Source organism: Castor canadensis, chromosome 10, assembly GCF_047511655.1.
Source record: "Castor canadensis chromosome 10, mCasCan1.hap1v2, whole genome shotgun sequence".
In the NCBI taxonomy this organism is placed as follows: domain Eukaryota; kingdom Metazoa; phylum Chordata; class Mammalia; order Rodentia; family Castoridae; genus Castor; species Castor canadensis.
This window is the reverse complement of record NC_133395.1, coordinates 108,463,781-108,481,031: the sequence shown is the minus strand read 5'-3', so window position 1 is coordinate 108,481,031 and position 17,251 is coordinate 108,463,781. Positions and strand designations below refer to the sequence as shown.

Below are 17,251 nucleotides of genomic sequence, written 5' to 3'. Positions count from 1 at the left end.
ACCAACCTCCAAAGGACTCTGAAGTCCTGAAAGTCAATTTTAAAGAAATTTCTCACTTGGTCTATTGCCCAAAGCCTAGAAATAGGACCTGTATTTTCAGTTTTGCCACAGAAATGTGACAAAAGAATGAAGGGCACATGTTCTTTTATTCATGATACCAACAAGTAATGCTGTACCTATGTCTCCTCAAGAACAAAACATCTATTCAAATTAACTAAAAGCCAGTCAAACAAACTATTTAATTTCCACAGGCTGGCCTCAAACCATGATCCTCTTGATCTTAGCCTCCCAAGTAGCGAAGATTACATCTGTGACCCACTGGTGCCTGTTTTGCTGTTACTGATGAGTCATACTGAAACCAAAACATACAGGGCACAGTAAAAAAAAAAAAAAAAAAGTCTGAAAAATAGGTGTGTAATGATATAGCCCTTGCTTGCCCCACCCCCCCAGCAAATGTTATATTATTTAAAAAAAAAAATGTGTTTAGAAGCCAGGTATGGTGATTCATAACTATAATCTCAGCACTCAGAAGGTAAAGGTAAGAGGATCTTAAGTTCAAGGCCAGCCTGGGCTACATACTCATATCCTGTCTCAAAATAAACAAATAAACAAGTGCTTGGCAAAGCAATATACATCAACTACACAGAAATGCAGAGAGAGATGCATATACTGGATACATATAAATACAATGTTAAAAATTCCTTGAGTCTAATGATAGTCATTTTTGTCATCCCTGGACAAGGTCCACCACATAAGTATTTGATAAATATTTATAAAACCAATTTGTTATGTGTATACTGACCACAAAAGAAAAAAATTACAAATAGAAGACAGAAATATGATTTCTATGCTACTCACAGGTGAATTCTAACAATAATTATTATCCCTCAGGGTGGTCTGTCAGTGAAAAGTTACAGCTATGTGGTACTTTCTGAGTTGTTTTTCTACACTAATTGTTCAATATTTAAAAAAACATAGTAGGGGAAATATATTCTATAAATACTTAGGATATTCTTACATTTGAGAAACTTGAAATTAGACATTTAAACATTGTAAATGACAAAATAATTTATCACATACTGCCATATTTCTACCAGAAATGTTTCCTGTAACAGCAGAGAACTGCAGTGAGAAAATGAGACACATGAAAAAATACACCATAATAGCCTCTCAAGTCTTATTAATATGAGTCTAAGTCACCCTGGTGTGGCTTAGATAGGAAATTTTAGAAAGTTCTCTACCCTCTGCCCGAATTTTGATACTGGCATGCCTGCCCAATTAAGCACACAAGTGCTGTGGTGGCAAAGCATTTATTTCCTCTTAAATCATTTATCTTACTGAAACAGGTGTGGTTTCTTTGCTTAGAATATGCTGATGGTATGGAGCAATGCTTCAAACCCTGGGGCACTCAAAGAGATCTAAAGCAGCCAGTGTAGACGGACTCTTGTGTTTCACAAACCTTTCTTTTGGCTTGAAGCTTTCAATGAGGGGAGTGCCCCCTGGTGGAAATGCTTGAAAATATTGTTATAAAATGTTTTGATTAGTGTTAATTAAAAAAAAAAAAAGGTCATGTCACATTCAAATAATTCTGGATACAAAAAGACTGCTATGAGCCCAGATATAGGAGTACATGTTTTAGTATCATTCAGATCGTTGTTATTTGAATAGCTGCACTTATGGATTCAAGATGTATGTGCCCCCCCCCTCCCAGCCCTTTCCCATTTTCTGTAGTTGAAAATGCAATACAGACGTGTCAGGTCAAGGTCATTTACATTAATTCCTCATGACTGACATTTATGGAATTTTTCCACCAAAAATTCTTCTTCATACTAAAAAAAAATAGTATGTCAAGCTCCTCATATACTTTACTTGCTTTGAATATGCTGAAACACCAGGATAAAAACATACCATCAATATTGTGCACTATAGGTGCTCAATAAATGTGTTGAACTGAATTCAACAAAATCCTTAGTCATTCTTGTTTCTAAAAAGAATTTGAGAACTTGTATATTATGTAGAAAGTTACCAGCACCTCATGAATATTAATTTTATTGGAAATGAAAAGCTGCCTTTCATTGGGACTTCACATCTTACAAATAATTAGATGTGTGCTGTATATATGAAAACATAAAATTATTCTCCATTGTCATTACATAGTGGGTTAAGTGAGATCCTAATTTTTTTCAATTAAAGAATGAATTTACTGATGAATTCCTAAACCTCTTTTTTACATTCCAACAATAGTTTACAAGTTATTACAAGAAAAATTCATTAGTAATTGTAAAAGAATGAAAAAACCTTCAATAAATATTATCAGTACTTCCAAAAGCTAATTATGAATTCTTTAAAACAGCAGATAAGTGAAAGAGACTGCCGATCTGAACAAAAAGCCTGTCTGGCCTCCCGTTTGTCTTCTCTTTGAACATAATCACTGATTCAAATAGATTTTATCAGCTCCAGGGAACTTCAAAGCCCTTAGGAAAAAAAAAATATGATTTGATAAAACCTCTCTCCTAAAAAAGAATATCTCCCTATGTACAATATTTTTCAAGGCTACCTGCCTCTGCTGTTTGGTGAATTATTAGTCACATGTTCAGGTGAAAAAGGATTTTCAAACTCCACCCACTCCTTGGACTCAAGCCAAGTAAGTTATAAGTAGCTGCATTTATCTCTGCCCTTTGGTAGGTTAAATGAGAGCTGTCATGTTGGGGTAATAGCACCTTTTTACCTTTTATTCAATAGTGCTATGGATAGTGGACTTTTCTTAAATTACACTGTGAAGAATTATAGGAACACAGTAGCAATTTCTGTTATACTTAAGCAGGCAAATTTCTCTCCACCACATAATTTACAGAACTCAAATTCAATAAAACATTACATGATGGTCCATTACTGTTATCAGTTTTGAATAATCCATCTTCATTCTTTATTTTACTGGAAAATAAAGTGTGCCAAAGACAAGAGAAGCGAGGAGAAAGAGGAAAAGTCAACAGTGTGATCAGAGTTAAACTCTGGGTTTTATTTTATTTTATTTTTTTATAAGTAGGACACTAAAGAATGTATCTTCTTGTATCACTATCTTTAAATAGCAATATTACAAAGGTCAATTGAAAAGTATACATCGAGAAGCTTTGGCAATTACATTTAGCCATAGGTTCCATTAAAAAGTCATCAAGTAGACACGACTGAATGAATGACATATGCTAAAAGCTGGTATCTTCAGCAGCAATTAAAGAACATATGCCCATCAATTCAGAAGAGGGAAATTCCTTAAAACAAGTAATTATAAAAATTTCACCATAAATTTTCAGAATTGGTAGACTTTTAAAAAAAAAATCACGTGTGAAAGTCTTAAGAGAGGATTATGTTTTAATTTAGGAAACCTATTAAGATGACGAGAAAATTCTCAATTAAGAGTTGAAATCCAGGATCTTAAAGTTATTCAGAACTGTCAATAACTAAAAGAACTCTCAATTCACAACCATGCCATCTATGACATTAATGTTTCAACATACTGTTCATAGAGTGTAATGTCTTTATCCAACCATGTATTACGGTTTTCATTTTATATATGTAGCTTACAGTAACTGTTTAAACTCGGGATGGAGCTGCACATTGTAATAAGTGCACACCAGTGTGTGATGTGCGATTTAACTCTGCAGAGCTCCTTGCCTATACATATGCATTAGCATGTGTATTTTCGTACTCCACACTCACACCCTACTCTCTCTGCACCTGCTTTTATTGAAATGCATACACTTTGAAATAAACACACTACATGCATTAATATGAATATATAATCATTAAAATAAATGCAGCTGTGTGTGGGTGCGTGGGAGTGATTTTTAAGTATGACCACTGAAAATACATACATGCTTGTGTGTGCAAAATCTAGTTCTCAACCAGTGAACACTTACACATACATATAAAACCAGTCATATTTAAACCAAACAGTTTCAAAAATGGCCCAACTATTTCTGGAGGAGTACCAATTACCAATGTAAAGGTTTAAAACCAACCCTTTATCACCAAATGGCTACTATTAGGAAAAAAAGGTATATTTCTCACTATCAGAAAAATAAAATCACTGTTTCTGATATCAGCCACAGACATAACTACCTTTTAAAGAGATTAATCCAGTAGAAAAAGAGAAAATTCTACTTTTCTTATGGTAAAACATAAATATTCGTGCAATTTTTTTCAATGTAAGGATCAAAGGCAGAAAAAACAGTCATAAAATCAGAAGAAAGACTACTGCCTGGTGACTTTCCCTCCTCTCCCTCGATCTACTCTCTCAACCTTCTTCACTACACACAATGCACTTCCCTTAGTGCTTTAAGATACTATTTGCTCAGCTTTTCAAACACTTATCAGTAAATCTGTGTATCTATAATTTGTGTCTATGTTTTATGTTTTCTTTGTGGGCTTTTAATTGAATTCAAGAAGTATTATTGGATTTTTATGTAGTGTCCTATTTTTTGTCCAGTCTAAGAATTACTAGTATTTACTGTATTTATAAAATAAAGAATGGTACCAGAAACAGAAGTACTAGAGGATTGACTTTTGATTTGTTCATTCTATTTTTTTATAATTATCCCCCAACTGAATTAAGGTGTCATATTAATGATTACAGTTGTTAACTAAAGGCTTTGTCAGGCCCCCCCAACTCCTAATATAGTTAAGGCAAACCAACAATAAGTTACAGCTGGATTCTCCTAGGTGTAGAAATTCTGCCAACAAGGAATGAATAGATTATTTTTGTACCAGAATTTTATTCTTAAAATCATGTAATAAACAAAATAACCTAAATGAGAGCAATATTTGAGTCAGGCCAAAAATACAAAAATAAATTGGCAAAAGAAAGAGCTGTGGCAAAACAAAGTTGAGAAGACATTATGTCCTCTATCTAATCAAATTTACATGTTCTTCTGATTTTTTAGTGTGTCTTAGCTAAAAAAATGGCACTATATATATCATACTAGTTTCCAAATAAAGAAAAAATCTTATCCACAGTTTAATAAAATCAATTTGTTCAGGGCTTCTCAATTTTTTTTTTTTTTGGCAGTATTAGGGTTTGAACTCAGGTCCTCATGCTTGCTAGGCAGGTTCTCTACCACTTGAACCACTCCACCAGTCCTCAAATATCTGTATCTTACAACTTCTTATAACCTGCATCACCTCTAAACCCTCAAAGGAACGTGCACAGGAGGACAAGGTGTAAACAGAAGTGGCAAATGCAGATCTCAAGGGCAAGTCTAAAAATGGGTTTGCAAACTAAGACCTGCAGGCCACTCCTACCTCATGGCCTTTTTGTAGACAGACTGAAATACGACCATACCCACACCCATTCCTTTACTATCTAAGACTTTTATTACTTTACATGTGGCAGGGATTTTATGGTACTCGAAACCTAAAATATTTACTATCTGGACTTAGTGGAAAAAAGTGTGCTCTCTAGTATAAAGAATGACATTTGGAAGAATATTTACAATAACATGAAGGAGAGGACAAAGCTAAGAAACATTTTGGGTTAATAAGCCATATTATCTTTTTTTTTTTTCCAAATGGCTGCATAGAAGTAAATGCTACTGAGCTTCAAGGTCTTAAAAATAAAATGTTACAGAACTTCAACAAAGCACATTTATATACTGATATGTGATATGAGTGGAAACATGGAAATACTGCATGAAGCCTGGAATCCTACCCATACCCTTTCCTGAACTTTCTATTACTAACAGTTTATAATTTCACTACATAAGAGCACTGGTAATGCCAGTTGGAAATATTTTTGTCACTTAATCCATTCTTTTAAAAGCTCCTGACTTGGGATCAACCTAAACACAGCTCTCCCTTGATAACAAAAAGAGCTATATCAGAGAAAGAAGTGATCAAGTTTAGGTACCACCAAGTAATATGATCGCATTAAGAGAAAGACAACAGGTTAGTAGAATAAAAGAATAAACATCAGCCCAGATGGGGCTAAAGAAAGAAGAGAGGAAAAGGGGAAAGAGAGCAGAGCCAATTCCAAGTTAAAAAAAACAAAAAACAAAACCAAAACTGACCTGAGTTCTGTTAAAAGCCACACGTGCAAATACTGCCTGGGAGATTCCTGCTCGTTTCAGTTCATCCCGTACCCACTGGTAGATTTCAGAAGACACCTCTGTGTTTGTTGAAACCTGTTGCTCCAAAGGCTTATTCAGAGACCTACTGACAGGGGGAGGGTGGTTCAAGTACTGTTGGTTTAAGGATTGCTGGGCTAGAAGTCTGTTAACTGCATACTGCTGGTTCAGCAGCTGGGCCATCACAAGCTGCTGGTTGACCAACTGAGGACTGATAGGCGTCGACACAAGCCCAGGGTGCAGGTTCGGAAGAGGGGTCCGGACAGAGGGCTGGCTTCCGTGGGAGAGCTGTGCGGGAGACGGAGGCTGCTCGGCTGTGTTCCCTGGGACCGGCTGCTGGCCAAAATTGACATGGTTGGCACCTTGCTGGGATAGTTCAGAAAGACTATCCATTTCAACTAAAGTAGACAAAAAGTAAAATTATGTTCAGACAACAACAAAGGACTTGGTAGCGATTTCCAAAAAAAAAAAGACAGTTGGCACAGGGTACACTGCAGAGTCAAAGAAGTCAAGCCAATTTCAAGGCAGAACTCACTAAGCTGAGCTTTTGTTTTCCTCTTCTAAAGAATTCTACGAACTTTGAGAAGTGAGACAACACTCCTGATTCTGTTCTTAAGTACAGTTCAGATTTTAGGCATACAATCTATTATATCAAAATTCTTTGTGATTGGTTTTACGATCAAACTGTTACATGTTCTCACTTATTACCCCAGGTAGACTTACGAGCAATGATGTTTATTTTAAAATGGCTTCAGAAAGAATAAAATTTTCTTAAAGGGAACTACAAACAGTGAGCCAAACTAAGAAAATAAGCCTACAATTACAATCAACTAGATAAAAGAAATTTACAAGTATTTCATGATATGTATTAACTTTCGTAATCTAGGCAAAAGGTGTGAAAGAAAAAAATGACAAAATGTTACCTACTTCAGCTCTGCAATAGCAGCAAATATAAAGAAGTAGTCAATAGAATACAGATATAATAAAATGGGCATAATAATAATAATAGCTGACTTATGCTGAATATTGCACTGAGTACCTTTAATAGTTTGTTTCATTTAAACCTAATCATCATGAGCAATAGACCTATCTGCAAATATTTCTCAGAATGAAGTATGTGATTTATTGCATAGGGAGCCACTTTACCCAGTGTTGCTAACTAAGACCCAAATGCTTTTTCAAGAAGCTACAGCTATCACCAGAAGCTACAATCTTGTAAGAAAGGGGCTGGAACAATAGTGATGCTGTGACGATTCTGCAATTTGCTTTCCCCTACTTGGAGTGAGTGTTTCTCCCCTGGCTAGAACCCTTATGTGGGCTGGCTTATAGTCAGCTAGTCTAAGGGTATCTGATGCTTTGCTGCTACACAGAGGAAACTGGTTCGATGTCCTTGACTAGAAAGGCTGAGCATGAAGCTCAATGTAAACAGGTAAGCCTTTCCAAATCTACACCACACTTCCCATACAGACAGTCTATTTTGAGTTTGATCATCATTTCCCTTTCCATTAAATATGCAGGTTTTATATTTAGAGGAACTTATCATATTGCTATAGTCACTGATATATGCAAAATATAACTAAGAATTGAGAAAGAAACCTTCAGTTTCTACCAGTGATATCAGCCCAAGTGGGCCATTCACAGAGAACAGTAATTCAAGCAAAATTACTCCAAAAATGATGCATTGTCTTCATTACAGCCCAAAGCTATAAAAGGAAAGATGTTTTGGTGGATGGATGGATTTTCTTCAAGTATTAAAAGTTAAAACATGCTCAAAATTTGGGTTTCTCATCTATTAAAATCTTTAGGAAAAGCTATTCATGTTACTGTTAAATGAATGTAATGAAGATAAACAGAAATAGATTTAAAACAAGACATAATGTTTGCATATTAAATATCCCACTCCTATTTTATTTTAACACATATTATTTGGAAGGAACAAGAATGTAAGAGAGGACATTAATAGAAATTAAAACATTAACCTTAATCCCAGTGTTTCCTCTGTGATTACTAACAAGCTCAACACAGAGAAAATGCCATAATCTGAACACTTAGGTCCAACGCACAGCCTTTACCTGTTATTTACACTACAGATCATTTTGCCTTATTTCCTGTGTGGCAAATGTTAACCCAAAGTTTCACGTTAAGATAGGATGCTGCAACGGAATTAGAAGTTTAGAATGATGCAATGATGGCTTTGCTACGCAGATGGTAAAGCAATGTGCTAATCAAAACGCTTACCTATACACAGGGATTACAGCTATAAAAATCATTCATCACAATTATGGAAACTACAAATATAGTTTAATTTTAATAAGTTTAATCCATTTTCGTTTTCTTTAAACTTAGTCCTTTCTGTTTCTCTCAAACAAAAGCAAAAATTCCTAAAGCATGTTTTATCTCTGAGAGAAATCACAGCTAATATTACTTATTCAAGGCCTGGTTAGGTCTTCACTGAGATGTTAAAACATGACAGCTCCCCTCCTCACGCCTCGATTTCCTGCATGTCTGACAACCAAGTCAGTTTGGCTGATTTAAACACAAACATTTATTGAATTTAATTATCTCATTATGCTTATACCCACTCCTACCCCCAAAGAAGTATTCTAAATTGATCTCTAATTGGGCTATCAAAAGACCTGGCTTTAGATGTGACTTGTCATGGTATGTAGCCACCACAGCTCCATGTGTTTGCTTACCCATCATATCTTTTGTCTTCTTGAAATGTTTGTACCACCTTCCAAATTCTTGACATTTTGCTGCTGAGACATTTGCATAGTAAGTGCTGTTCACAATGGAAGAAATCATACTCTGCACAAAGAGGGGGAGAACATTTGTAACACAGCGCATGAGACAGAACACAGAAATGACTGCAATTGTGTAGTTTTTAAAACAACAACAAAAAAATCAACTGAGTCTCAGTACACTTTGGTTTTACACTTTAGCCAAAAGCTTCAACTTCTTAAAATTCATTAAGTAGATCATCAAATGCTTATTTAAATAGCAAGCAACAGCCCACAGAGACCAGTATAAAGCAATCAAACCCAAAGACTTTGCTCTGGCATTATTTACCCAATCTCCATCAATGTCATCTATTCCTAGACCGTCAAATGCTTACCGATCCCAATAAATCCAAATACATCGAGACGGCATTGCTTTCAATTCACAATTATATGATACCTTGAGGTATCCTTTTGCTATTCAAACTATGGTCCAGAGACCATACAAGCTTCTAGGGCATCACTTAGAAGCTTGTTAGAAATGCCTAATTTGAGAGCCTACCTCAGAGGAAGGCAACTAACACCTGTATTTTATCAAGATCCCCAGGGGATTAGTATGCATATTCAAATTTAGGAAACATCACTTATACTATTTGGATTTCAACAGAAGCATTAGCAGTGTTCAAAGGTTAACTGATCACATTTGAAAAGAAACAAACTACTCACAGAGACCCTCTATCAGAAGAAGAAAACAACTTGCGCTCTTAAGTGCTGGCTTTATCTCTATCTCATAAAGCTTGAGTTTTGAATTTCAACTGACCATAAAAACTTTAAGTATACATTTTGTGCTTACTAAATTTCTCAAGGATACTCCAAGTAAGAAAATAACTTGTTTTATCATTTTATTCATCTTGCTTTTAACAGAAGCTCCGAACACAATTAACATATAAATATGAAGAAACATTGATTTTTATGTATTACTAGGAGAAGGGCTTTAAAAAAAAAATCCCATTTTAGCAAACAGAAGTGTTTTCTTCCCAGGAAATTTTGGTTATGGTAATTTCAGTGACTTAATTCCTGGTTTTTCAAACCACAACATCCGATTCTCTAGTAGCAGCTAACTTAACGTTCTATGGAGTTTTAGGAATGAGATCACAGCACCAATCCATCCCAAACCTAGGAGTAAAAACCTGAGGACTCACATGTCAGCCTTAGATTGTTCTATGGGAAAATAGTTTACAGAAGCAGCCTTGTTTGGAAGTCAGTGAACAACCAGAAAATCCAGTCTGGGGACAAAAGGATTTTTATATCATTATCTTTTTAAAACTATGTCTAATGTAAAGCTCTTTGGGCTATTACTAATTCTCCTGACATCCATTATCAGTGTAAATTTTGTAGCATGCACATATTTCTGCAATGTATAAATTTGGGGGACTGCTGAAGAACTGGGAGAATGGGTCAGCTAGAGCTGCATTATTTATGTAAAAGATGGCTATCTTTCCTAAGAGGCACTGGGATTTTTTTTTTTTGACACTTTCTACTTTATAGTCATTTTCACATATTATTTCTCTAAAAAGACATTCTTAATGTGTTCATGATGCTCTGCCATTAATCCAATAGCTTGCAATTTCACTAAGAGCCTTCCTCCCACAGTCCACAGTGCAAAAAGACACTTAGCAAGGTTGCCAAAACCTGAGCCAGAAGATTACCTGATCCAGTTAACAATCCGTCATCTTCAATCTCACTTACTCTTCTGTAATAATGGATCAATAAAGTTAGACAGTAATAAAACTATTGAGATCTCTGACGGATAATGGTGATTCTGCAAATGGATGACAGTTGAGGCTCTCTCACTTTGGTCCAATTTTTAAAAAAATTATTACTCTTTACCTAGACATTTTGACAGTTTCTCATGTTAATATAATAGTATATATAAATTTTAGATATAGTTTATTTCCTACTTTTAGAAATGTATGGAATATCTAAATTTTGCTGAGGTTTTTTTTAAAACAAATATCCCATCTAGATCAGTTTGCAAATACTTCTATATATGAAATTTGCTCTTTGATGCATACCTACTATGTGCCTTGCTGTACTAAGGATACAAAGATGAGCAAAACACAGCCTCTCCCAACAAGAAGTTTACAGATAATTTAGTGGATCATTTCAATATAATGCGATTCAGTACACCAACAGTGGAAAATATGCAGGGGGAGAAAAGGAAAAATTCATAGTGTGTGAAAGAAATTCTGAAATATCTTTATAAAACTAGAGGCCATATGTAATAGTGTGTGCAGTTAATTATTATCCATATGTGGAAAATAATATCCATATGTGCATCAGCATCAATGCTTCCCCTGCCCTTGTTTAACCCGAAATAAGTGTGCTCTATCCTAAAGTGGTTTTTCTGGGTGCTTTCTTCCATTCTGTCAAGTGGTATGTGCTTAGGAATCTCGGATTGATGTAAATATTAGCCTAAGCAAGGCACCAATCAAAGGATTAATCCACAAGTTCTAACACACACCAAAACAACTTTTAGAATCCCTATCTTTCTGAGACTTTCCAGGGCTGGAAAATATTCCCTACTTCAGATAATTTTTGGTCACTCTATCTTTATTGGAACAATATGCAGGAATCTGTACAACTAAACTTCTCATAGAGTCACTTCATGAAGTGTTTTTTTCTCCTGATAAGATCCCTATTGCAGGCTTGCACACAACATCTGAGTAAACTAGTGAGTTCAGTTGCAGGGAAAAGAGACTGTAGAATCTTGTGGTGCACAGAACATTTGAAAGATCAAGTTCAATACTGCAATCTTAAATTTGGAAAATCAGAAACACCTGTTGTCTTTGTGACACAAATAACAGAAAGGCAAGATTCTAATATGCTTTGAGGCAGTGGGGAATGTACACAGAATAGACCAACTTCCATGTTTTAAGACAGAAATGCTAGAAACTTTGAATGTCAATCAAAAAGAAGTGTTGGTTTAAAAAATATTGCACTAAGCTATGAGTCTGTGTTAAGACTGGGGCTTCATACTATTTTCTAGCACAATGCTTGGCATACATTAATTACAAACTGAATGTTCATCTGATGAAATAGAGCAGATTAAACCTGGATTCAAATGCAAAATGTGTCACATACTGGAAGTGTGTCCTTGGGTCAATTAATTCACAAGTCTACCACAATTCTCTAATTCTATCATGGAAATGATAGTTGCTTTCACTGCATGGGGTTGTTCTGAAAAGCCATTCACGAATTTTTCCACCCATTCATTCACTTAGCATACGTTTATTTAACTCCTACTGTGTGCCAAGCATGGGGCAAGTCACTAGGAAAAAATGGAAACAATGGGAAAAAAAAAAAGAAGAAGAAGGGAGAGATGCAATTAGCACAGAGCCTGGCACGTATCAAGCAGGATCTTATGGGACATTAATTACTATGACACCCCTCTGCCTCTTCCTCCTCATTGGGCTTTTATTATATGATCATGTAGATTAGTCAGTAACAGAAGAGTATCAGATAAAATGCTGAAAATTATATATTTTTTGCCAAGTAAATTTTCTTAATGAAGGCTAAAAAATGTACTAATTAAATTAGTAAGAAGGTGGTCAAGGAATAACAAGGGAAAAACACTAAATGGAAGTGTTTTCATGTTCCCCTTTGGAGGTATTTTCTGAAGCTGGCCTGAACCTGGCAGCTGACATCAGAGATACACACACCACTCCTCTGACTTGGACAACAGACCTACAACCAGTCCCATCTCTGGCTAGCAGCTGCTTATCCTTCAGGACATCTCTAGAGCACCTCTGCTCCTACGAGGTCCTTCCTAACTTCCCTAGTGCCACATCACATCTGACATGTTGTTTATTTTCTCCTAGATCAGGGAGCCATAGGTCTTATTTCAATACAGCCTGGTCTCATCACAGGTTTGGTGCAGGCACAGTGATCAACAGGGGATCACTGAAATAAGTCATTACTATAGGCCACTAGGACATCCTTCTTCCTTTTTCCCTAAAAGTTAAAGGAAAAGTCATCTGACCTGTCACATGAACCTTTTAAAATCCACAGTTTTTAGCCATCACACAGAAACCATAGTTTCAAGAACCTTTGTTCATTAATTTGCAAGAGATCCCTTCCTAGGTTTTTCAAAATACATCCACACAGATGTCTCGGAAGTTGCAATGCTGGGTGGTTATGTTATTCCAGCTCTCTTTCTATTTATATGAGCTCTCCAAAACACTTTGAAAAAGATACAACTTGTATGGCAAGTTTCCTATTTAATGGCCAGTAGTATAAAAACATCAATATTCTGGGAATAAAATAATCCAACTGACAAAACTTAGTCGGTAGAAATCCCAAGTTCAAATGCTATCGAGCTCAGCAACCAAGAAACAGGCCACAGCTTCCAGTGTTGAGAAATAAAATTTGAAAGTCGGCAGAAATTGGCTGTGGGTCTCCTAACCCCAGTGTGACACAATATTCTCATCCTAGGAGCCAAGTTGTAAGCGTTTCTCAAATCCGCAAAGCACATGTCTCCTCCCTATGAGGAGCCTCCGTTCTTTCTGTGAGTCTGCTGAAGTTCCGATCTGAAAGAGTGCCATCTTCACAGAAACCCCCGTCCTCTAGAATGATACCATCTGCCACAGGCTGAGCTTCCTTTTCAGCCAAATACATTATTTATAACCTTTCTAATTGTGAAAAGGTAAGGGTGGAATTTTTCTAAAGCCCGACTTACACAGAGTTAGAACATTCTGAACCTTTGTTCTAAAATCTGCAGTTCTCTCAATTGGAAAAACAAAAAACACAAGGAAATGGTGGAGGTTACATAATTTTACCAAATGTTATCTTCTTTCAAACCCCTGCTAAGATATCATACACATTGTAGGTAAGTATGTATAACACAGTCAGAAAATGAAGGGAGATGATTTTACTTTTCTACCTGGTCATCTCAAGTAGCCAATGATAGGTTTCCGAGGGGTAAGGCCTTCTCAGAAAAAAAAGATTCAACTGGGAAGGGGCACTGATCTGAATACCCTTAAAAATCGCTTTGTTATGCCTTTAACAACAACCAAAAAAACCCACCCCCAAAACAATGCTAATCAGGTTATTCAATCATTTAAACCAAAACTGTTCATGCTTTTCTGCCAAATCAACCAACCACAGCAAAATCTGTTATCTCTGATTGCTCAGCTTCCAGTCAAAAAACAGTTAACCCCCACTGAACCAAAAGTTTTCCAAAATACCCTCAGAGCACTGCATGGTCAGAGAGAATAAAGAGAAAGCCAGGCCATCTTTTAAAGGGTAATAGGAGTGCTGTACCATATTTGCATATTATGACATACTCTAATAAACTAAACAGACCGTACCGGAAGCCAGCAGCTCCCTGGCATTTCATGTGATCTCCATACTGGCTTTTTTGTGCACTGTTTTTTTTTTTTTTGAAACAAGACTGTGATGTCAGGATCCAAACTTGCTAAGGACTTGTGGAGGGGTTCACTGAGGTGGGAGGAGGCAGAAACAGCATCTGCAAAATGGTGGTTCACTCATGTTTAAAGCTTACAGGCTCCCTCAGCAGAGAGGGCAAGGGTTACAACATCTTATTTACACAATTATCTAAATACGATTAAACAGCTGATGGACAAATATTAAACTGGAAAATGTATAGTCATTTCAGCTTAATGTAATCCTCTTTCTGTAAACACCCAAGATGATTTTTTTTCAACCAGAACAGTCCTGACATCTCATAAGCCTAAGGGTGAATAGCAAGAGATTGTTTTTGATAGTTATAAATATTCAAAAGACATGCAGACCATCTGCTTTCATAATACAGGTAAAGCAAGACTGAAATGGTGACTGCTGTATAAAAATGATTCTTTTAACAAAGTCTTCCTCTCCTCGAAAACTATAAAGACAGATGTCAAAAACTGTTTACATAGAGCAATCAGGAGCGTGCAAAATGTAATATTCCTTTTACACACAGTGCTTGCTAAAGAGATTTTTTTTTTCTTTTTCTTCCCATCTGTGTGTTGCAACACATTTCTACAAGTTAAAAACATTTTTTTCAAACAGAGATCTCATGAATACCCAAAAACATGCTATCTGGTTTCTGAATGCTAATTAATTTCAACTAAGGAATCTGAATCTTTTTCTGTAGGAAGGAATGTATGTTTTGAGTTGGAATACTCCAGAGAGACAGCAAGGGAAATAATCTTGCACAGGTCTAATTCTGTAAGGCAAATTTCATGGTTCTACCTTGTCTATAATGTGTGCCTGGTGTGCCTGTTTTAAACAGCACATTAGTGCTAACGTCCTTGGTATAAGGTCCAAAATACCTGCTTTTCTGAAATAAATGCTCACACATGCAAACTGTATCTTTAAAAAAATTCTTTTACTTCTCAGTCTACACCGAGTAATATTCAAAGCCCTAAAGTTAATTTTCAGGCCTGGAACACTATCTTGATAGTAACCTTTTCATGTATTGTATTAATGGCACAGAGGTATTAGGCACCTTTTAATAACTGTCAATAAAATGAGCATTTACTGAACAACCTGTCAAACTACTGACTTTTTACTATTTTGTATTTTAATTTTTTGAGAACTGCATCTCCCTCCCCTTGGTGTATGTTCTGTTTACCTAGGACATGAATCTTCATGGCAGTATTTTTTTTTTTAAGTCTGTGGAAAATTCAAAAGTCAAACTTTAATTTCAACTCCACACTCAAATACAATTTTAGCAAACAACTTCCATAAATGGGGCTTTCTTTTAATCCCAAAGGATATCAAATACTGCAAACAAGCTCTTAAAAAGGCACATCTTATGAGATTCTGACATGGAATGAATCTGTTGAGAATTAACAGGTAGTCCCCATCTGGTATTTGGGAGTGGGAAGGACAGGAAATAGGATTCAATTTATTTGAAAAACGAATGGCATGGTATCTAAGTGGAATATTCTGTTTGTGCTTGTTAGCTTATGTTACCCAAATCTTTCCCTCTGGATCTTCTATTACTTTCTAAGCTATTCTCTTGAGAGATACAACTGGGGAATATTTGGAATCTCAATTTGTTAAGAGACTAATCACTTCTACATTTTACTTAAACTCCAGTTGTCATAGTTATGGCTCTTGCCATCTTCATCAATCCCAGTGCCTGAAAATGGCATTTTCACACGAAGTAACCCTGACACACTGCTAAAAATGGAGACTCAGTAGAAAGTTCCAAGGAAATACAAAAAGAACATACTCAATTGTTTTAATTCTCCTCTTACGTTTCCTGAAGATGAAATGGGATTATTTCAAAGCATGGACATTTCATTTAATTACTTAAAAACCCAACTGATAACTTTTAAAGAAAATGCTGCTGCATAGTTCATATGTCTTTCCCATTTAATTAACAATTTTACATAATATCAAGATAATGTCTTTGAACCAAATTCTCTGTTGTGTCCTCTTATGTGCATATCTAACTAAATCTTTCTTATTACACTGGAACAGTGGTACTCAAATCAATTAAACATGTTAGAAAAGAGTTTCATTTATAAAATATTTGTTAAAAGGTGTATTATTTCTAAGGGTATGTAAAATTTCAAATCAAGTGCACACAGACTACAATATGAAGGAAATTGAACTAGATAACCTTTACTACCTCTTCCAATAGCACTAGCAGTAAGCATGTATGAAATGTCTGTGTCTTCCTAGGGTGACTACAGAAGATTCAATCGTAACACACCTCATTCTCTGACACACACTGTGCAAATGTCTCCTATCGGTTTTATTTTTAGGAAGACTAAACATTAAGTTAATCATTATATTAATTCAAATAGATGTTTTTCAAGTTTTTTAATAAATAAGTCTGAATCCTTCAAGTTGTTTTTGATTTTACAGCAAAAGTTACTTTCTAAGATTTTGAATCTCAGGCACTACTCTGTACCAATTTATATATTTGGGGAATACTTCTTACTCCTTCTTTGTGCCCTTGTGTGGATAAATCTTTCATCTTGTACAAAGATTAAAATTTGTAGTGTCTGTGCTTAAAACAGACAGAAAAAGAAATTTGTGGTAAGTTCCAGGTCCTAAGTAGAACATTTTGAAAAAACTTGAAAGCACAGAATAAAAACAAGAACTCAAGTACTTTGAGCAATCCATTTTTCCAAAAGTAGATACTAGAATTAGGCTCTGAACTCTTCACAAGAGACTTCATAGTCCTTCTTTGCATTCCTTCTTTATATGAACACTTGGATTTTTAAATCTTATTGCCTAAAATTTGGGTGGGGGGGATACACTACCATCATTAAGCTAAGTAGGGGCCATAGGGTATCATGTGAAACCTATTAAAAGTTCTCCCCTATATATTCCAAAACCCTTAGAAGTATATCATGAGGTCCATAGAGCCCACTCAGATGTGATCCATGACTT

General features: G+C 35.6%; 1 protein-coding gene across 7 annotated transcripts in view; it reads right to left on the bottom strand.

Annotated features, from left to right (window-relative positions):
• Satb1 (SATB homeobox 1) overlaps window positions 1-17,251 on the bottom strand; it is a 96,659-nt gene that overhangs the window by 39,758 nt on the left and 39,650 nt on the right. For all 7 annotated transcript variants that reach the window (XM_074043839.1, XM_020186691.2, XM_074043838.1 and 4 more), the window contains exons 6-7: window positions 8,816-8,927; window positions 6,063-6,517 (exon numbers count right to left, since the gene is read on the bottom strand). In XM_074043839.1, the coding sequence (XP_073899940.1) occupies window positions 6,063-6,517; window positions 8,816-8,927 (567 nt within the window). The remainder of the gene's footprint in view (window positions 1-6,062; window positions 6,518-8,815; window positions 8,928-17,251) is intronic.